General features: G+C 63.0%; 1 protein-coding gene across 4 annotated transcripts in view; it reads left to right on the top strand.

The window, feature by feature from the left end:
- Positions 1–21,367, top strand: part of RAI1 (retinoic acid induced 1) — a 107,930-nt gene that overhangs the window by 78,908 nt on the left and 7,655 nt on the right. For all 4 annotated transcript variants that reach the window (XM_081220110.1, XM_081220108.1, XM_081220109.1 and 1 more), the window contains one exon: positions 13,653–19,182. In XM_081220110.1, coding sequence (XP_081076236.1) covers positions 13,669–19,182 — 5,514 coding nt within the window. In that variant the 5' untranslated portion in view covers positions 13,653–13,668. The remainder of the gene's footprint in view (positions 1–13,652; positions 19,183–21,367) is intronic.

The raw sequence follows: 21,367 nt of genomic DNA, 5'->3' as shown, positions 1-21,367 counted from the left end.
AGGTATTTAGAGTCAGGGTGGGGATGGAGCGGGGGCAGGTGGTAACTCCCAGTGCCCCAAGGCCACACAGCCAGCCACCTGTGAGCCATCACAATTGGCTGGCCTGGCCAGTGTGAATGTGACGTCTCTCTGGAGCTCCGGTCTGGTCTCAAGACTGACACTCTTCCACCGCAGAGCTAGCCAGGAGGGATTCTCCTGCAGCTTTGCAGAACAAGGCTCTCTGGGTCGGGCTGAGTTAGCTGTGTATAGCTGGGAGAGGCGCTTTCCCCCAGATGCTGAGTGACCCGGAAGCTGGGGTGGGGAGGGAGATCTGGAAGGGTCTGGTTTAGTTGGAGGTGAGGCCCGAGGGGGCTGGGCCTGGGAAAAGGGAAACTAGCCTTTAGCTGCAACCAGCGCGCAGAAAACGGGTAGAAAGTATTCTGTTCACCCTGGGAGAAAAACAGAGTGCTGTTCAGAACGGCTGGATGCTGGACTCAGATAGCTGCCCTCCCCTCATTTTTATCCTCCAGCACCTCCACGTTTCAGGGCTGTGTGGAGGAAAGTCAGCCAGGATGAGGCGGCAGCGGAAAACCAAAGGCAAATATTTTCCATCCTGAGAAGAGCGGTCCCAGGGCACCTCCAGATCAGAGCTGGTGGTGTGCCTTCCCCAAAGGCCAGTGCTTCTGGTCACCAGGCGACGTGTCTGGGGGCGCTGCCCAGGATCCACCCCGACCCTGGGAGGGGTGTGTGTGCAGCAGGCCATCCATCCAAGCCACGCCCTGAAATGGAAGCTCCCTTCCCAGCAGAGGGGGCGGCGGGGAAGTCCAGAGCACAAGGTGGCCCCAGCTGTTCATCTGGCAAGGCTCCCCCCACCCAGAAGCCAGTCTTGAGATGGAGACCCCCTTTCATATCAAAATAGGAGCTGTCCGTTGTTTGAGCAACGCAAAGCTGCCAGGCCCTGCGTGAAGTTGTAGTGTATTTGTCATAACTACAGCTACACACATGTAAAAAGCAGTGGTACGTGGCTTTGTGACATTTATATTTGGACTGCAGATGAGGCCCTGCCTGAGACCATCAGTAGGGGCCTGGTGCCTTGGTGGCTGGTTCTGCAGGGGAAGTGGGGGGACGTAGGTGCGAAGAAGGCAGTGTGACTTCTCTACAGCGCTTCACCACACCAAGCCCCCTGCCCTTTTTTTCTCCCAGGAAAACCAGTTTTCTGAAATTTCCGAAAGAGTGAACCAGGGCCTCACTGTCATCCTTGCGCCCTGGAACAGGGAGGGCCCCCCCACCTCCCGCCACGGCCCCTGTCCCGCTCTGCGGCTCAGTCTCCACATCTGTGAAATGAGAGGTCACGTTGCCTCCTAGAAGGGCAGTTTGAAGTACAGTCTACGAAGGCCACAGGATGGGGCCAGGCACGCCGTGCCGCCGCTATTACACCCACTTCCACCGTCTGAGGGTTACCGAGAACTTAGGTCAAGATCTGAGGGAGGCCCCGGGCCCCGTGTCCAGGCTGGTTGAGGGGAAAAGCCCCTGGAGAAGCCCCCTCCGCCCTGCCAGGCCCTGCGTGTGCTCAGGGGGCCCCTGCTCTACCCACAGACTGCCTCCCCTGCAGGCCAGGCTGGGCCTCCCAGCTGGCCCGAGGGTGTCACCAGACCAGCTGTCCTCACATCTGGATTCCACACGCATCCCCCTGCCTCCACCCCGGCTGGCCAGGCTTCCCTCTCTGCAGCAACCCTGGCCACTGGCTGCTTCCTTGGGGTGGGGGTCTTGGGCTCCCCCACCCTTCAGCTAATCCGGGGAGAAATCTGGCCCCCGTTCCCAGATAGGCCCTTTTCTTTGCTGCCACCGGGCCAGGCAGCTCCCGGCGGGAAGGCCCTTTCCCTCTCTTCCCAGCCCCTGCCCTCCAGTCCCCCCCTCTGTTCTGCAGCGGTTTTCTCTCGCCCCCACCTCGTTCAGGAGGGAGGTGGTCGGGGGTGGTCTGTGCCTGGGGGTCTCCAGGATTGGGCCTGAGCAGAGTCTGCAAAATGTCAAGTGACTGATCCAGTGGAAGCCCTCAGGGGTTCCTGGATTCAGACAGCTCCTTTGGGGCTAAGGACAGGCTGGGTTTTGGATGGGTGGCCTTTCGGAAACCAGGGTAATGGGAGTGGACGTGAACTTCCTGTGCCTCAGGCCTCTGAGTTAGGGGTCGGGGTCTGAGCTGCTAGGCCTCCTGGGGAAGGGGCCTCGGTGCGCCCTGGCCCGGCCCGGCGGGTCTGCCTTGAAGGTGTGGGTGTGCAAGGCCACTTCTGTGTCAACGGTGTGTGTTTGGAGCGGCTTAGGGAGGGGGCTGGAGATGGGGCAGGCGACGCACCGCTTGGCGCCGCCGCTGCCGGAGGGTCCGCGGGTTAGAAGCGCCAGCTTCCTCGATGACTGAAGAAGGGTGGGCGTTGAGGAGAGAAGGGCGAAATCCAGAGGGGGCTCGGCGCCCCGGCCCGGCCGCCCCGCATCTGCGGAGGGAGAGCCGAGCCGCCTCGCCGCCCAGGCGAGCGCGGAGGGAGGCGAGAGGACGAGCGCGCCGGGCTCCCCGCCCCCAGCCCAGCCGGTTCCAATATATCGCAGAAAAGCACGCGGCTGCTAATCGGTCCTTTCCAGGCTGAGATTCCACCGTGCGATGCCCGCGCAGGGGCGGGGGCCGCGGGCCGGGGGAGGCGCTCGGAGTCCGGAGCCGCTGAGCGAGGTGAGGAGCCCGCGTCCTCGGCTGCTGGGGGGGGACGGGGGGGGGAGGCGGGCGCGCAAACCCGAGAGGCTGGAATGGAAAGGGGAGCAGGTTAAAAATAACCCTCTCCGGCTGGGAAGCTCGCGCGCGCTCTCTCGCCTCGTTCGGTGCCAGAGGACTCCAGGGGAGGTGGCGTTGGGGAGGGCAGAGCGGGATTCCCCCTTCTCGGCGGGCGGGGTGCCCGCCTGCGCGCCGCGGCTGCACGTGTGCGGGGACGCGCGCCCGAGCCCCTGCGCCCAGCCGGGGCGCCCCCTCCCCGGGACCGGGCGCAGCTGGCGGCGGCGGCCCCGCCCGCAGCCTCGCGCGGCCGAGGGAAGCTTCGCTCCATTATTCATTATTTACGAGCGTTAATAGGTTTGAGGAGCGGGGGTTGGGGCGAGGGCGCGGTGGGGACCGAGGCACCGGGGGCCGGGGTGCGGAGGGGTGGCCGGGCGGCGGCGCCACCGTGAGGAGGGGGGTCTCCGCCTGGGCCGCGGTGCTCGGGGCGCACCTCTCCGCCCGGCTTCTCTCCGCCGGCGCCGGGGCAGCGCGGGGCGCCGGGAGGGGAGTGCGGGCCTTTGATTTTGCACGTCGCCGTCTGTCCTTCGCGTCCTCGCCCTTCTCGGAGCGCGGGGAGGGGGTGTGGGCCGTACGCCCCGCCCTGCGCGCCCCTCGCGGCGGCCGCCGCGTCCCCGACGCGGCCCGGGCCTCATTTATCATCATCTTTGGTCAAGTGGAGTGTGCAAGGAACAGCTGCTTCACTCGGCTGACTTCCGAGGGCGGCTACAGCGGGAATCAGGGAGATGAATGATGGGGGCTGGAGGGGCGCAGCCCCCGGGGTCCCAGCGCGGGCAGGAGGGAGGCGCGCGGCGTCCACCTCGCCTCCGCCTCGTGGCGAGAAGAGCGCCCCTTCCTTGCTCCCGGCGCCTCCGATCGCGGGACCGCGGCCGGGGGCGCCCCAGGAGGGGCCCGCGCGCGTCTGGCGGAGCCCGAGGTCGCCGCGACCTTGCTGGGGTCAGCGGGTTGTGCGGCGGAGGCGGCGGCGCGGCGTCTTTGGTGGCGCTTTCCGGATTGGCGCAGAGGCCGGGAAACCGGGCGGGGGCGGGCGGGGAGCACACAAATAGAAGGTGAAATTTTACCTGCCCCTGAGGGAGTCCTGCGCATTTTCTCCCGGCAGCGGCAGGCGCTCTGCCTTTGTCTTACACGCCTGAAACATCTGTTGCAGGGGGGCGGCGAGGCCGCAGACGCCCCCGCACACCCCGCGCTGCTCCCCATCCTCGTCCCCATCCCCCGCTCGGCCGGCGCCCGGCTCCCGAGCCGCGTTAACCCTGCGGGCGCTGGGGCACACGCCGGCCGCCCGCGCTCCCGGGGTGCGTGGGAGCCGCGAGGGCGGGGGCGGAAGGGTTAACGGCCGAGGCGCAGACCCTAACTGTCAGACCCGGGCCCCGCTTCGTTTCAATTACCCTAAGTAGAGGCTGAATGCGCAATTAACGGAGTCAGCTTGCCAACTGGAAAGCCGGCCCGCTTTCACGTTGAGAATACTCCACCAGCTGACTCGGACTAAGCAATTTCCTTCTCTCACTCCCTTCCTCTCTGTCTCTCTTATAACCCCCTCCCTCTTTTTCTCTCTCCTTAATAATAAAATTATACCAAGCAGTTTGCGGTGTGGCAGGCGGCCAGAAAAGCGTTTCTTTAAACGCCGCCGTCTCACTATCAGGCTGCAAGAGGATTTGACACGCCGTGGCGGCCTCACAGGCCGCTTCCTCCCCTGGGGACTGAGGGGGAGGGGCGCCGATTCCCCAGCTCCCCCAGGTGGAGGGAGGCTGGGAGGGGCTATCAGCATGCTGCAGAGAGGGAGGGGGTGTCAGAGGCAGGGAAGGGAGGGGAGGTTCCCGCCCGGGCTGAGGAAGGGGGGCATTCCCTGACACCTGGGAAACTGGGTGTCCAGGAGGAGGATCTGGGCCCCCACTTTTGGCCTCCAGCTCAGAGTTCATTTTCTGGTGGACAGAGGGGCCATTCTGGGGCACAGAGCTGTAGAGGGATCTCAGCCCTGCTGGGCCTTCTGGACAAGTCACTGCCCCTCTCTGGGCTTCCAGGAATCCTCTGCAAAACGAGGGGGGAGGTTTGACCTCCAATAGGCTCTGCAGAAAGTGGCTTCTGGTGGTTCACTGCTCTTAGCAGCTGGCCCTGTTGACCGGGCGATAGAGGGGGATGCAGGCACCCCTGTCAGAAACAAGTCGGAGACCCCACTCCAGCTCTGGCCACAGACCAGTGGGCTTCCCGGGGGGGGGTGGCCCTTCCCCGGAAGCAGTGATGCAGGCAGCTGACAAATGGGGGTGACTTTGCAGGATTGCCAGGGATTGGTACCCTGAGGACAGAGGGCATTTGACCATTGGCTGCAGCAGCCAGGCCACCTGAGGTGGGGGAGGGGCGGTAACTGCAGCCACCCCACCTGCTCTGTCCTCCCCCCTCACTCAGGCCGCTCCTCCCATGGGGCGGCCCCCTCCTTCCAGCCTGCCCTGACCACCTCCTCTCCCCGCCCCCAGAGCCTCGTCTGTGTCTGTCTGCCTCAGGAGGGCAGGAGCCATTGCATTTTCCTGTGTATCCTCAGCGCCCAGGTTGTCCCCTGTGCAGACTGTAGGCTAAGTGGAGATGGGCTTGACAAGCGAGTGGGCTCGGATACAGAGGGCTGTGACCCAGGGGGCTGTGGAGGGCAGAGCATAAGCTCCATCTTCCCTTCCTGGTTGGCTGTTGCACGTGTCCTGGCCTCCAGGCTTGTCGTCAGGGCTGTGGTGAGGGTCAGGTAACGCACCCTCACCCATCTGTTCATCCATCCACCCATCCAGGCAGCATTTAATAGGCACCTACTTGGGGCAGTTTCTAGGCTTAGAGCCTAGGACCCAACAGATGAAGCCCCTGCCTTCATCAGGCTGCTTTTCAGTGAGGGATGCACAAGTGAACCGGCTCATTAGACCATTAATTACGTAATTACCACTGATGAGGGCCACCAGGGACCCAGCAACGTGGAAGGTGGGGCGGAGCTCTCAAGGAGGCTACGAGTGCCTCTGTGGGCCTCGAGCCTTCCGCCGCCCGGCCTTTGCAGCCCCCATCGCTCTGGCCCCATGGGACCGCCACTGCCCAGCACCACCCTCCCGCAGGCCCCCCAGTGCTTCCCCTTTGGTTCCATCCAGAGCTTAACTGGTTCGTGCTGGCCTCAGGGCTTCTCCCAGAGGCCAGGGAGAGTTCGGGGGGTGGGCGGCTCCTGCTATCACTCCTTCACACCAGGCATCCCCCAGGTACCCACCAAGGCGCCCTGCCTCACTCGGGCCAAGTGCCATCTGCATTTGACACCAGGAGCTTGTGAGCAAATACAGCCGGCAGACCAGTTCTCTTGATCTCCGGGGTGTTAAAGGTTTTACTTGGTTGATAACATTTAAAAAAAAAATTTATTGAAGTCTAGTTGTTTACAATGTTGTATTAATTTCTGTTGTACAGCAAAGTGATTCGGTTATACCTGTATTTTTTTCATATTCTTTTCCTTTATGGTTTATCAAGGATATTGAATATAGTTCCCTGTGCCATACACTAGGACCTTGTTGTTTATCCATCCTATATATAATAGTTTGCATCTGCTAATCCCAAGCTCCCAATCCATCCCCCCCCCATCCGCACTTACCCTTTGGCAACCACAAGTCTGTTCTCTACATCTGTGAGTCTGTTTCTGTTTTGTGGACACGTTCATTTGTGTCATACTGTAGATTCCACATATAAGTGATACCGTATGGTGTTTGTCTTTCTCTTTCTTGCTTAGTATGATAATCTCTAGGTCCATCCATGTTGCTGCAAATGGCATTATTTCACTCTTTTTTACGGCTGAGTAGTATTCCTTTGTATATATGTACCGCATCTTCTTCCCCATTCATCTCTCGATGGACATTTTTTTTTTTTTCGGTACGCGGGCCTCTCACTGTTGTGGCCTCTCCCGTTGCAGAGCACAGGCTCCGGATGCGCAGGCTCAGCGGCCATGGCTCACGGGCCCAGACGCTCCGCGGCACGTGGGATCCTCCCAGACCAGGGCACGAATCCGTGTCCCCTGCATCGGCAGGCGGACTCTCAACCACTGCGCCACCAGGGAAGCCCCTCTCGATGGACATTTACATTGTTTCCATGTCTTGGCTATTGCGAATAGTGCTGCTGTGAACATAGGGGTGCGTGTGTTTTTTTAAATTATAGTTTTGTCTGGATATATGCCCAGGAGCGGGCTTGCTGGATCATATGGCAGCTCTATTTTTAGTTTTTTGAGGAACCTCCATACTGTTCGCCATAGTGGCTGCACCAACTTACATTCCCACCAACAGTGCAGGAGGGTTCCCTTTTCTCCACACCCTCTCCAGCATTTGTTATTTGTACACTTTTTAATGGTGGCCTTTCTGACTGGTGTGAGGTGGTACCTTGTAGTTTTGATTTGCGTTTCTCTAATAACTAGTGATGTTGAGCATCTTTTCCTGTGCCTATTGGCCATCTATCTGTATATCTTCTTTGGAGAAATGTCTATTTAGCTCTTCTGCCCAGATAACATTTTTTAAAATGAGAGATTTCTCTTTCTATAAACCACTTCGAGGCTCTGGCACCCTGGGCCCTCCTTCCCACCGGCAGCAATCAGCTGGAGCACTTTACTTCCTTCCTCACCCTTCACGGGTGCGTTACCTGTCAGGCCCAAGGGAGATCATCTTTGTCAAGTGAATGAGGAGCTGTAGCCACAAGCCCCTCATCCCCACCCAAATGTGCTCTGTACCTCCACTCGACCTTGTTCTGGGTATTTTCATAATGTGACATTTTATTTATTTATTTTTCAACAATTAGAGATTGGATTTTATTTATTTATTTATTGGCTGCACCACGCAGCATGGAGGAAGGAGCTTAGTTCCCCGACCACGGATCGAACCTGTGCCCCCTGCAGTGGAAGCGTGGAGTCTTAACCACTAGACCACCAGGGAAGTCCTATGTGACATTTTTATTTATTTATTTATTTTTGGCTGCATTGGGTCTTTGCTGCTGTGCGTGGGCTTTCTCGCGGCGCACAGGCTTCTCATTGCGGTGGCTTCTCTTGTTGCAGAGCAGGGGCTCTAGGCACGCGGGCTTCAGTACTTGTGGCTCACGGGGCTCTAGAGTGCAGGCTCAGTAGTTGTGGCACACAGGCTTCAGTAGTTGTGGCTTGCGGGCTCTAGAGCGCAGGCTCAGTAGTTGTGGCATACTGGCTTAGCTGCTCCGTGGCATGTGGGATCTTACCGGACCAGGGATCGAACCCGTGTCCCCTGCATTGGCAGGTGGATTCTTAACCACTGCGCCACCAGGGAAGTCTCCCATGTGACATTTTAAACAATATACATTCAACCAACAGTTATTGTTCAGGGACTTGGGGATATGGCTGCGAACAAAACAGGCAAAATCCCTGCTCTTGTGCAACTTACTTTCTAAAGAGGAGAGGCAGTAATAAAGCCAACCAGCCGTATGACTTGTTACCTTGGAGAAGTGGGGGGTGCCGGGGGGGGCGGTGGAGTGTGAGTTTCAAACAGTGGTTGGGGTCGGCCACCTGAGAAGGTGACGTGAGCAAACGCTTGGAGCCCAGGGAGCCAGAGGAGCCATGTGATACCTGAGAATGGTATTCCCAGCAGAGGAAAAGGCAGTGTAAAGGCCCTGAGGCTCAGGGAAGTGCCACACGACCACCAGCTTGGCACCTTGGTACATCCTCTTCCCCGGGAAGTCATGGTGGGTGGGGCACATGGGGTGTCAAGGACAAGACTGGGGTGAGAGGTTAGGCTCTCTTCTTGCCTTCTTTGCCTCCCCTGAAAACCAGCAAACAGATCCTCTGGCATCTGCAGTGTGCAGTCACCTGCGAGACCAACGGGGCATGGAGCAGCCAGGCAGCCCCCCATGCCAGCCTCTGGACCAGCTCCTTCACCTTGAAACTGTGGGCCACTGACCCTCTTAGCTGTCTGCATCCAGCACCACCCCCATTTTCTTTTCCTCATTTGACAGAGTTGGGGAGTGGTGGATAAAATAATGTAAAAGCAACCACTGTCCACAAGAGACGGACGGGTGTGGAGCCGATAGCAGGGTGGGCCCCCCGCCCACCTGCCTCCTCTGGAGGGCTCGTGAATGCCAACAGCTCGGCTGTGCCGAATCCTTGCTGCCCCACACCTCACGGCGGGGAGGGGCCCGGCTAGCAATCCACCCTCTGGACCGTGGGCCCCTCCAGCTCAGCTGACCCTCACATCCCAGAAACTGCACTGTGGGGCAGGGGTGAGGCGGCCGGGCTGAGAGCTCCGCAGGCGGCACCCGGATGGAGCCCAGGACAGCGGTGATGCCCGGGGCGGGGCAGCGTGTCCTCCTGGTGGGTTGACCCTGAGGGGAGGCTCTCGTTCTGGGGGCTTAGTAGGTCTTGGCTGTCTCTGCCGCTGGGTCCTTGGAAGAGGCAGCATTGGTGGGCTTCGAGGGAAGGCTTTCCAGACCCCTGGAGAGGCCAGAAGCCTCTGCCCCCTATTCAAACATCCTCCAAAGAGCCCCGAGACCTCCGCCTGCCCTGGGGTCCCTAGCCTCAGCTAAGGAGCCCGGCTATCTTCCTGCTTCTCCCCCTCTCACCCCATAACTTGTCTGAATATTCAGGACCTCCAGCCCTGCAGAGAGGGGTATGCTGGATCCTTGTGGCATTCTCCCGTGGGTGCCCGTGAACAAGGATGGTTGTTGCCCACAGAGGGTGGTGTTGAGAGGCCGTACTTTGGGGGTGGGGGCTGCCTTGTTCTCTGGGATTCCTTATGCCCGGGATGGGCCCCCTCTGCCCCAAGCTGGCCTCTCCCGGTGCCTGGCCCAAGGACCCTACCTGTCGCAGAGGCCTGGGGGCCCTGGGCTCTCTTGTCTTGGGGAGTCCTTGGAAACACCCCTTTCCCCCATTTGGGCCAGGCCCTTGGGATTCAAAATAGACCCCACAGAATAGCCATACGCCTGACTAATGATTGATCATTTTCATCAAGGTGTCCTATTTAGTATTCATCACCCACAGCACATGGGGAGGCGCAAGGTGGTCCCACCATTCCGTTCCTCCTGGGACACCCCCATCCCCGGCCTCCTGACCCAGGTAACTTTCCCCTCCTTCCTCGTTCCCAGGCCTTGAGTGGGTTGGGTTTTAAAGCTTTTTCCCTGCAACTGCAAATCAGAAAACCAGGTCATAAAAGAACCTTGGGTGAGTGAGTGGGATGGAGCCAGGGGCCCCAGGGCCCCCGCTGGGGAACAGAAGCTTCCTTCTCTCCCCCTCCCTCCCAGGTCCCTGCGGGAGCTACAGCAGCTCCGGCCCACACTGGGCCCACTTCCCTGACCGGAGGCCTGACCCTGGGGGCTAGAGAGGCTGTGGGCCCAGTGAGTTATCTCTGAGGCTGCCCAGGGCCCAGCAGGCAGCCAGGGGCCACCACTGCCCACGAGTAGATTCCCTACAGTTGGGTGGGGCCCCACACGGCTTCTGGGGCCACGCAGGTTGCAGAGGGGACCTGGGCACCCCCCTTTCCTTATCGTGCTCCAAGGGGCCTTCCTATAAACTGGGAATTCTTGGTGAGAGCCGTCCACACCGCTGTGGCATCCATCACAAGGAACTGCCCTGTGGGCTGCTCACACTCAGGTCCCGGCCCCTCTGAGCCTCCCCTTTCTCTGTAAAAGGGCAGAACAGTCAAAAGCAGTTGAGTGTGCAGACACAGGGTGGGCAGGCATTGCGGGCAAGGCTGCCCCTGCCCCCCACCCCAATGGGTCCCGCACTGCCTGTGCAGGGACCGCAGAGCCGTGCTCTTTGCCTGGAAACACGGCTGAGCCCTGGTTCCGAAGGCCTCTGGGGGCTGATGGCCTTGTGCCTGGGGCCTGAGGGTGTCCGTGGGGCTCGTCACACCCCCTTTCACGGCCGGGGGAGCAGGGAGACCCGTCGCTGAGCTAGAGGAGTCCCGGGGCACGGAGTGGGCCCTGCGGCCTGGCCCAGCTTTGCGCTGTGTTTCTCCCTGGACCAGGGGCCTGGGCAGGCCAGCTCACAGGAGTCACCACAGAAGCATTGGCGGATCTGGAGCTCAGGACTGACTTCCTCCGCCCTTCCTTCTTTTCTCTTTTTCCTTCTTCCTTCCCTCCCAGTTTGGCTAGAACTGGAGATGTGGCCTTGACCAAGTGTCTGGGAGAAGGGGGAGGGGGAGGCGGGTCTGGACCAGTTGTCGTCCTGTGAAGGTATGTTACTGGGTGCCCTCCCCTGACCCCCACCCCTTCTCCCTCTAGCAGAACAGAGGCCAGACCCCCAGCGTGCACCCCGTCCGCTGCCACCTCTCCCCCCGGGTTCAGAGGTCACCGTCTCTCTGCCGAGGGTACCTCTTTCCACCCCCTCCTGAGGCCGCCCGCCCCAGCCCTCACTCAGCCTGCCTCTCTCCCGCCTGTCCTTCTCTAGTGCTCTTGAAAACTAATCATAATCATAATAATTAATAACAACAGAGCCTGTGGCAGGCCTGAGGCAGCTCTTAAAGAGGCCAAGCCCCATTTTCTCCTGGCAGAGCTGGCGGGGCCGGGGACCTGGTGGCTCTGAGAGGTGGCCTTTGTTCCTGCACCCCTCCCCTCCCTGGGCCTGGGGTTGGAGGTGGTGCTGGGGAGGCATTTTTGCCTGCCTTCTCCACCAGCCACTGGGCTTCACGTATTTTAATTGAACTGTCTTTTCTTAGAGATAGATGCTTTCACTGCGTCCAGCTGCTCCTGTGCATTGGAAAGCCCGCTGTAATACGGCTCGGCGAAATTAAAAGATGCAGCAGCTGGACTGATTAAACAGGGAAGGGGACACTGGTCAGAGCACTCTTTTTAAATAATGTTTCTGGAAATGCATTTTCAGAGAATGCGAAAAAATATTAAAAAAAAAAAAAGCTGTAGAAATGTTAACGATATCCACGAGACACTCAGCAGGAAATCAGAGCGATCGGGGACTAATAAAAGCCGAACTGTAATTTGTGCAGATATACGACGGGCAGCCTTCAGAGTGGGCCTCGGTTTGCAAATTCCGGGCTCATCAGCGAGGCCAGGGAGGGCAGAGCAGAGCGCGGGGACCGCAGGGGACACCCTGAGCAGAGGCCTCCACCTGCCAGCTCAGGCCTGGGCCAGAGGGAGTGCCCGTGTGCGCTGCCCAAGGGCAGAAGGAGCCCCCCGCCCTCCCGACACATCCCTCCTGGGGCCCCGTGGGGGAGGTGCAGGGCTGCCCACCTGGCGGGGAGCCGCCCCGGAACCAAGGCTGGGTCACAGCAGGCACCTCCTGTCGTGTTTGATTCCAGCTGCCAGGATGGACTAAACTGGGTCAGAAGGGGGTCTCCTCCATGTCGGGGTGCCTGTGATGAGCCAGGGAGAGTCCATGGCACGGGGCTGTGACCTGTCCTGTGGGCAGGGGCCGAGCCCTCTCCAGGGTCGTGGGCTTCAGTCCCTGAGTAGCTGAGTGCCAAGGCAGCTGAGTGCCAAGGGCAGGGAGGTTGGCCTGGGCTGTGCTGACAGGACTCCTGGGGTCGCCCGGCCGCCCCAGGCTTGACCCCTCCCTGGTCAGCACCCCGCCCCACCCCCCAGCCACCGCATGAGGAGGACATAGAGGTGGGATCTGGGTGAAGAAGGGGTTAGCTGCACTTCTTGGGGGAGCCCCTCTCTCCCTCCATGTGTGCCTGCCCCCCCCCGTTCTCTGTGCCCCCCCTAGAGCCCTGGAGGCCCATAGCCCATGGCGAGCCACCCCTTCCCCTTTGGGGTTGGGAACGGGCACTGCTAGGTCCCCTGTGCCCTCCTGGGAGCCTGGGCTGTGCAGGCGAGCGTTGTGTGTGTAAACCCCGTGCCCGGGGACGCAGGCTGCTGCCAGCCCTCATCATGAGGACTCCTGAGCCTGGGGCATCCTTGCTTCTTCCTCCCTTCTCCGAGGGTCTTGGGTCGGGGTGGCGGGCAGAGGGACCATTAGCCTGGATGCTGCAGCCAGCCTGTTATGTGAATCCAGTTGTTCTGCCCTGAAGGCCCCCCCACCCCCACTCCAGGGTCATTTCCTGACCCCCGATCCTGCTTTGGGGCAGGTCGGACCCTGTGCACGCCGGCCCCTAAAATCATAAACAGATGGGCTCTCGGCCTGGCCCTGACCCCGTGCAGGCCCCGCCCACCCAGGAGGCCCAGGGCTGCCTCTCACGTGCAGGGACCGCAGCCCTGTCCCCCGTCAGCATGTGCTGCCTCTCTCTGGGCCACGTAATCTGTTTATGTACCTACGGTATCAAAAATAGGAGGCAGGTGCCGCCGTCCTGCGTTCCTGGGAGTCGAGGAGGGGACATTTTATGCCTACAGTGGCTCGGCAGCCCCTAATCAGCGTCTGCTGGAAGGAACAGACAGATTCCAGATGGCATGGCAGTGATGGAGGAGGTGTGTGTGTGTGCGTGTGCCAGGCCTCGGTGAGTGGCTTCTGGGGCAGGGGCAAGCTGTCCCCAGCCCCCCGCAAGCTGGGTCACGCCTGAACACTGCTGCACTGGGGCTAGCTTACCGGATCCAGCAGCCCCAGGGGACAGGGGAGCGGGAATTGCCCTGCTAAATGATTCTGAAATGGCAGGGAAGGGCTGTGGGGGAGGGAGGGACGGGGGAGCCGGCCGGGGGAGGGGGCAGCTCCCCAGTGACCTGGCGCTGGGCAGCCGGGTCGCACCTCCCTCCTCGGTGGCCTCCCTGTACCCATCCCTGTCGGTGCGGGGAATTACAGAGCACACGTCCCTGACACAGAAGTTGTCAATATGTGCACAGCTGGTGGGGAGGCTGCGGGAGAGGGCAGGGCCCAGAGGGGGGGCCGGCTCTCTGAGGGAGAGGAAATGGCTCGTCTGAATCGCTCTCCCTCTGCCCCTCCCCGCCCTCCCTCTCGCCCTTTCTCTTTTCACAGATAACCAGCCCGAGTCATGCAGTCTTTTCGAGAAAGGTGTGGTTTCCATGGCAAACAACAGACCTACCAGCAGACCTCACAGGAGACATCTCGCCTGGAGAATTACCGGCAGCCCAGTCAGGCTGGGCTGAGCTGCGACCGGCAGCGTCTGCTGACCAAGGACTATTACGGCCCGCAGCCCTTCCCCAGCTACGAGGGCGGCGCTGGCACTCCCGCCTCGGCGGCGCGCGCCAGCAAAGGCCTGTCCTCTCCGCAGGCCCCGCAGGGGAGGCCGTCCTTCGCAGGCTACGCCGTCCAGGACGGCAGTCCCTACCCCGGCCGCTACTCGGGGGAGGAGGGCCTGCAGGCCTGGGGGGCACCGCAGCCACCACCCCCGCAGCCGCAGCCCCTGCCAGGGGCGGTGGGCAAATATGACGAGAACCTGATGAAAAAGACAGCAGCGCCCCCCGGCCGGCAGTACCCAGAGCAGGGCGCCCAGCTGCCCTTTCGGACTCACACCCTCCACGTCCAGCAGCAGCTGCCGCAACCCCCGCAGCCCCTGGCATACCCCAAGCTCCAAAGGCAGAAACCCCAGAACGACCTTGCCTCACCCCTGCCCTTCCCCCCGGGCAGCCACTTCCCGCAGCAGCCCCAGTCCTTCCCCGTCTCCTCCACCTACTCCTCCACCGGCCAGGGCGGCGGGCAGGGGGCCCACTCCTACAAGAGCTGCACAGCCCCGTCCACCCAGCCCCACGACAGGCCGCTGACCGCCAACACCGGCCTGGCCCCAGGCCAGCGGGTCCCGAGCCTTCATGCCTACCAGCCCGGGCGCCTCAGCTACGAGCCACAGAAGCAGCAGCAGCAGCAGCAGCAGCAGCAAGCCCTCCAGAGCCGCCACCACGCCCAGGAAACCCTCCACTACCAAAACCTCACCAAGTACCAACACTACGGGCAGCAAGGCCCAGGCTACTGCCAGCCGGACGCGGCCGTCAGGACCCCAGAGCAGTACTACCAGACCTTCAGCCCCGGCTCCAGCCACTCGCCTGCTCGCTCTGTGGGCCGCTCCCCTTCCTACAGCTCCACCCCATCGCCGCTGATGCCCAGCCTGGAGAACTTTCCCTACAACCAGCAGCCGCTGGGCCCTGGAGCCTTCCCCGCCGGTCTCGCGGACCACAGCCACTTCATGCCCCTGCTCAACCCCTCCCCGACGGACGCTGCTGGCTCCGTGGATGCCCAGGCCGCCAACTGCAAGTCCCTGCAGAAGGACAAGCTTCCCGAGAGCCTGCTGTCAGACCTCAGCCTGCACAGCCTCACGGCGCTGACCTCGCAGGTGGAGAACATCTCCAACACCGTGCAGCAGCTGCTGCTCTCCAAGGCGGCCATGCCCCAGAAGAAGGGCCTCAAGAGCCTGGCGGCCCGGACCCCGGAGCAGCACAAGAGCCAGCACTGCAGCCCCGAGGGCAGTGGCTACTCAGCTGAGCCGGCAGGCACACCGCTGTCGGAGCCGCTGAGCAGCACACCACAGTCCACGCACGCCGAGCCGCCCGAGGCTGACTACCTGAGCGGCTCCGAGGACCCGCTGGAGCGCAGCTTCCTCTACTGCAGCCAGGCCCGCGGCAGCCCCGCCAGGGTCCACGGCAGCTCCAAGGCCAAGCCCGAGTCCGTGTCCACCTGCTCCGTGACTTCACCCGACGACATGTCTACCAAGTCCGACGACTCCTTCCAGAGCCTGCACGGCAGCCTGCCGCTCGACAGCTTCTCCAAGCTCGTGGCCGGCGAGCGGGACTGCCCGCGCCTGCTGCTCAGCGCCCTGGCGCAGGAGGACCTGGCCTCCGAGATCCTAGGGCTGCAGGAGGCCATCAGCGAGAAGGCCGACAAGGTCTGGGCCGAGGCGCCCAGCCTAGCCAAGGACACCGGCAAGCCACCCTTCTCGCTGGAGAACCACAGCACCTGCTTGGACCCCGTGGCCAAGGGTGCGTGGCCGCGGCCGGGGGAACAGGAGGCCCTGCCCGAGGCCCTGCAGCTGGAAAAGGGCGGCGGCACCAAGGACTTCGGCCCGGGGCTGTTCGAAGATCCTTCCGTGGGCTTCGCCACCCCTGACCCCAAGAAGACAACTGGTCCCCTCTCCTTTGGTGCCAAGCCCACCCTGGGGGCCGCCGCCTCGGACCCCGCCACGGCGGCTTTCGACTGCTTCCCAGACACGACCACCGCCAGCTCAGCGGACGGCGCCAACCCCTTCGCCTGGCCCGAGGAGAACCTGGGGGACGCCTGTCCCCGATGGGGGCTGCACCCCGGCGAGCTTGCCAAGGGTCTGGAGCAGGGCGGGAAGGCCGCCGACAGCGTTGGCCAGGAGGACGCCCGCGAGGCTTCGGCCTGCCTGGGCTTCCAGGAGGAGCAGCCCTCGGGGGAGAAGGCTGTGGTGCCCCGGGACTCCCAGCAGGAGGAGGGGGGCGGGGTGAAAGAGGAGGCAGGCGGGCTGCTGCAGTGTCCCGAGGTGGGCAAGGCCGACCGGTGGCTGGAGGACAGCCGGCACTGCTGCTCCGCCGCCGACTTCGGGGACCTCCCGCTGCTGCCGCCCGCCGGCAGGAAGGGGGACTTGGAGGCGGAGGAGTACTCGTCTCTGTGCGAGCTCCTGGGCAGCCCCGAGCAGAGGCCGGGCATGCAGGATCCACTGTCGCCCAAGGCCCCGCTGCTGTGTGGCAAGGAGGAGGTGGAGGAAGTGCTGGACTCCAAGGCCGGCTGGGGCTCCCCGTGCACTCTCTCTGGCGAGTCCGTCATCTTGCTGGGCCCCACCGTGGGCACCGAGTCCAAGGTCCAGAGCTGGTTCGAGTCCTCCCTCTCCCACATGAAGCCAGGGGAAGAGGGGCCCGAGGGGGCGCTGGCTCCGGGGGATTCCACTGCCCTGGCCCCGGAAGCCTCCCTGACCCAGAAGCCGAACAAGCCCGCTGTGCCCGAGGCGCCCATCGCCAAAAAGGAGCCTGTGCCTCGCGGCAAAAGCTTACGGAGCCGGCGGGTGCACCGGGGGCTGCCCGAGGCCGAGGACTCCCCGTGCAGGGCCCCGGCGCTGCCCAAAGACCTGCTGCTCCCTGAATCGTGCACGGGGCCCCCCCAGGGACAGATGGAAGGGGCGGGGGCCCCAGGCCGGGGGACCTCGGAAGGGCTCCCCAGGATGTGCACCCGCTCCTTCACAGCCCTGAGTGAGCCCCGCACGCCCGGACCCCCGGGCCTGCCCACCACCCCTGCCCCCCCAGACAAGCTGGGGGGCAAGCAGCGAGCTGCCTTCAAGTCGGGCAAGCGGGTGGGGAAGCCCTCCCCCAAGGCCGCATCCAGCCCCAGCAACCCGGCCGCCCTGCCTGTGGCCTCCGACAGCAGCCCCATGGGCTCCAAGACCAAGGAGACAGACTCACCGGACGCACCAGGCAAAGACCAGCGCTCGATGATCCTCCGGTCCCGCACCAGGACCCAAGAGGCCTTCCACTGCAAGCGGCGGCGCGCCTCGGAGAGCCGGCTCCCCACCTGCCGTGCCGCCAAGAAGCTGCTCGCCAACAACCACCTGCCCACCACGTTCAAGGTCGCCGGTAGCCCCCAGAAGGAGGGCCGGGCGGGCCAACGGGCAAGGGTCCCCAAGCCTGGCGCAGGCGGCAAGCTCTCCGATCGGCCCCTCCACGCCCTCAAGAGGAAATCGGCCTTCCTGGCACCTGTCCCCACCAAGAAGCGCAACCTGGTCTTACGCAGCGGCAGCGGGGACACGAAGGAGGAGGGGGCCGAGGGCTCTCCCACCCTCTTCAAGAGGATGATGTCTCCCAAGAAGGCCAAGCCCGCCAAGAGTAACAGTGAGCCCACGGCAAAGCCGCCGCCCCCGGAGACCCCTGACGCCAGCCTGAAACTGGCCTCACGGGCATCCGTCCAGGGGGCCATGAAAACCAAGGTGCTGCCCCCCCGGAAAGGCCGGGGCCTGAAGCTGGAGGCCATCGTGCAGAAGATCACCTCGCCCAGCCTGAAAAAGTTCGCGTGCAGAGCGCCAGGGGCCCCTCCCGGGAATCCTCTGAGCCCATCCCTCCCCGAGAAGGACCGTGGGCTCAAGAGCGCAGGGGGCAGCCCGCTGGGGGCAGAAGAAGGTCTCCTAAACGTGAGCACTGGGCAGAAGTTCCCAGCAGCTTTGGGGGCCGATCCGTTATGCAGAAATCCGACCAACAGATCCTTAAAAGGCAAACTCGTGAACAGTAAGAAACTGTCCTCGACTGACGGTTTCAAAACTGAGGCCTTCACGTCCCCAGAGGCCCTACTGCCCGGGGGCACTGCCCTGGCACCTAAGAAGAGAAGCCGGAAAGGCAGGGCTGGAGCCCTCGGACTCCCCAAAGGCTCCCTGGAGAAGAGGCCTCATCTCGGCCCAGCTCTGCTCCTGACGGCCAGCAGCACGCAGGGGGGCAGCGAGGACAGCTCTGGCGGAGGAGGCAAGAAGCCAAAGACGGAGGAGCTGGGGCTGGCCTCCCAGCCCCCTGAGTGCCGGCCCTGCCAGCCCCAGGTGAGGGCACAGAAGCAGCCTGGCCACACCAACTATAGCAGCTATTCCAAGCGGAAGCGCCTGACGCGGGGCCGGGCCAAGAACGCCACCACCTCACCCTGTAAGGGGCGTGCCAAGCGGCGGCGGCAGCAGCAGGTGCTGCCCCTGGACCCCGCAGAGCCTGAAATCCGCCTCAAATACATTTCCTCCTGCAAGCGGCTGCGCGCAGACAGCCGCACCCCCGCCTTCTCGCCCTTCGTGCGGGTGGAGAAGCGGGACGCGTTCACCACTGTATGCACTGTTGTCAACTCCCCCGGAGAGGAACCCAAGCCCCACAGGAAGCCTTCCTCCTCCTCCTCCTCCTCCTGCTCCTTCCCCTTGGACGCGGCCGGGGCCTCCCTAGCCACGCTCCCTGGAGGCTCCACCCTGCAGCCTCGGCCCTCCCTGCCCCTCTCCTCCACCATGCATCTGGGGCCCGTGGTCTCCAAGGCCCTGAGTACCTCTTGCCTTGTTTGCTGCCTCTGCCAAAACCCGGCCAACTTCAAGGACCTCGGGGACCTCTGTGGGCCCTACTACCCTGGACACTGCCTCCCCAAAAAGAAGCCAAAACTCAAGGAGAAGGTGCGGCCAGAGGGCGCCTGCGAGGAGGCCTCGCTGCCTCTTGAGAGGACACTCAAAGGCCTCGAGTGCCCAGCTGCCACCGCCGCCACCACCACCACCACCACCACCACCACCGGGAAGCCCCCCAGGCCTGACGGCCCAGCCGATCCGGCCAAGCAGGGCTCCCTGCGCACCAGCGCTCGGGGCCTGTCCCGGCGGCTGCAGAGTTGCTACTGCTGTGACGGTCGGGGGGAAGGTGGTGAAGAGACAGCCCCAGCTGACAGGAGCCGCAAGCACGAGTGCAGCAAGGAGCCGCCGGCAGAGCCTGGCGGGGACACGCAGGAGCACTGGGTGCACGAGGCCTGTGCCGTGTGGACGGGCGGGGTCTACCTGGTGGCCGGGAAGCTCTTTGGGCTGCAGGAGGCCATGAAGGTGGCCGTGGACATGGTAAGAGGCCAGCCCAGCCGGGTGGGGACCTCGGGTTCTGTAGGCAGGCCATCTCTCTAATACTAGAGTCTGGCCCAAACATACCACAACCACAAATGAATACGTGGGGAGCTTAGCCGGAGCGTGGAGGCACACTCCAGGCTGAGGCAGGACACACCCGCCCACCCCTGCCCCAGACCTCCCACTGTGGCCCCTTACTGCCTGCTCAGCCCTGTACCCACCACACATGCACTCGGCCCCTTCCGGCTGCAGCACGCCCCCACCCAAGCCCCCCAGCACCCCTGCTCACCTAATCAGCTGAGATGCTCAGGCCCCAGAACTGTATGTCAGGGGGCTGCCTCCGAGGCCTCTTCGGTGCAGCGGGACCTGCGGGGGAAGAGCCTCTCCAGCAACAGGGGGCTGGGTCGTGAGCCCTTACCTTTCCTGCGAGGCCCTAAAACGTCCCCTGAGGAACTGCAGCCGCCGAGGGCTTGGTTTAGGTCCCAGCGCTGCCCCTTGCTGTGTGTCTCCAAGAAGATAACCTAACCTCTCTGTGCCTCCGTTTCCTTATCTCTAAAGTGGGCATGACAGTCCCCTGTGGAGGGGCCCTGAGGATTATGTGAGTTCACACCCGTAAAACTATTACAGCCATACCTGGCCCGTCCACATGCTCCGTGACCATCTCCTGGGGCCAGTGACAGTGGCAGCCAGCCAGATGACACTAGCATGTTGTCTCAGCAGTGTGACCGTTACTCTGATCACCGAGGGGACCCCCGATCCCCACTCCCTGCTGCCCGGGGATGGGGCGGGACTCAGCACTCTCTCCTGCGGCCCGTGCTCCTGCCCCCCTCCCCAGCCCTTGGGGCCCCATGCCCTGTGCCCACCCCACCTGCCCACCTGTTCCCTCTGGGTACTCCCCCCACCAGCCATGCGGAGCAGCCCTGTGCTGGGCGGGGTGGGGGGTGCGCTACTGGGCTGCCCGCACCTCCGTTTCCGGTGCCTGACCCTCTCCATGTGGGGTCCTCCACCCTGACAGCAGCCCCAAGGCCCAGAGCCCTCACCCTTCCTGCCTCCCGTCTCCTCCCCTCCCTCCCTCCGGTGTGTCTGCTTCCCTCCCTCATGACTGCCTCCTTCCCAGCAGCCCTGAAAGAGGTTCAGGTGTCTCCCGCCATTAAAAGATAATACCAAGCGCTCAGATCACCAGGCCAACTGGCAGCCACCTGTAGCCTCCCGAAAGTGTCCCTGGCCTGCTCCGCCCCGCCGGGCTGCACTGCTACTGCACCTTGTCCGAGCACAGGGGGCAACCCCCTCTTCCCCAGGTCACCTGTTCCGGGCACTTTGGTCTCACCTCACCGCACCAACCTCCTATTGGCCTGGGGAGGAAGGCGGGGGTCCGAGTGGCCTTATGGTTTCCTGGCATCATGCGGCTGTTACATAACGGAGCTGGAGCTTGGTCCGGTCGCCCCATCTCTGCCCGCTGTGCCATCCTCCCAAAATGGTCCAGCGGCCTCCCACCCTGGGAGCATCCCTGGGAAGGTCAGAACAGGGGTGGTCACCAGCCGCCCTGCCAGAGAGGTGGTCCCGGGCCAGGTGGGGGCTAGCAGCCAGGCAAGCCTCAGAGGGGCTCATTAAAGCAGCACCCGCATCTGGAGGACACCCTGCCTGGAAAGACGGGCAGGGTCTGGGGCTTCCCAGGTCATGGTTCAGCCCCCTGCCCACTGACAAGCCCAGACCTCCGTGGGCCCCTCCCCCTGCAGATCCTTTCTGCCTTGGAGCTCGGTGGTAGCGCGCGGCCTTGGAGTCAGGTGGACCCTGGTTCCAATCCCAGCTCTGCCCCAAGAGCCAGTTCTGTGACCCCAGCAAGTCACCGTCCTCTGTGAGCCTCGGGGCGCCGAAGCCCGTCAGCAGGGTTGGGCTGCGGGGACAGCCGGACCCGCCTTCACACCCATCAGCACCCTAGCTCTCTGCAGGGACAGAACTTCTGCGCAGGCCCTCGGGGGCACCCCTCTTCCTTCTGTGTCCCTTCCTGGGGGCCCCTGCACACCTGCCCGCCCTGAGCCGTGCTGTGCCCACCTCCAGGGACCTCAGTTTCCTAGTCTGCCCAGAGGCTGCCTCTTCCCCCAAACTCCCAGGCACTCCATCACCCACCCGGGGGAACAGCTCAAACGTGGGTGCTGGGGTCAGAAGGGCCCAAGGCCTCTCGTAC

This window comes from Mesoplodon bidens (assembly GCF_964165515.1).
Source record: "Mesoplodon bidens genome assembly, chromosome: 19".
Classification (NCBI taxonomy): Eukaryota; Metazoa; Chordata; class Mammalia; order Artiodactyla; family Ziphiidae; genus Mesoplodon; species Mesoplodon bidens.
This window is presented reverse-complemented; position numbering and strand designations above follow the sequence as displayed.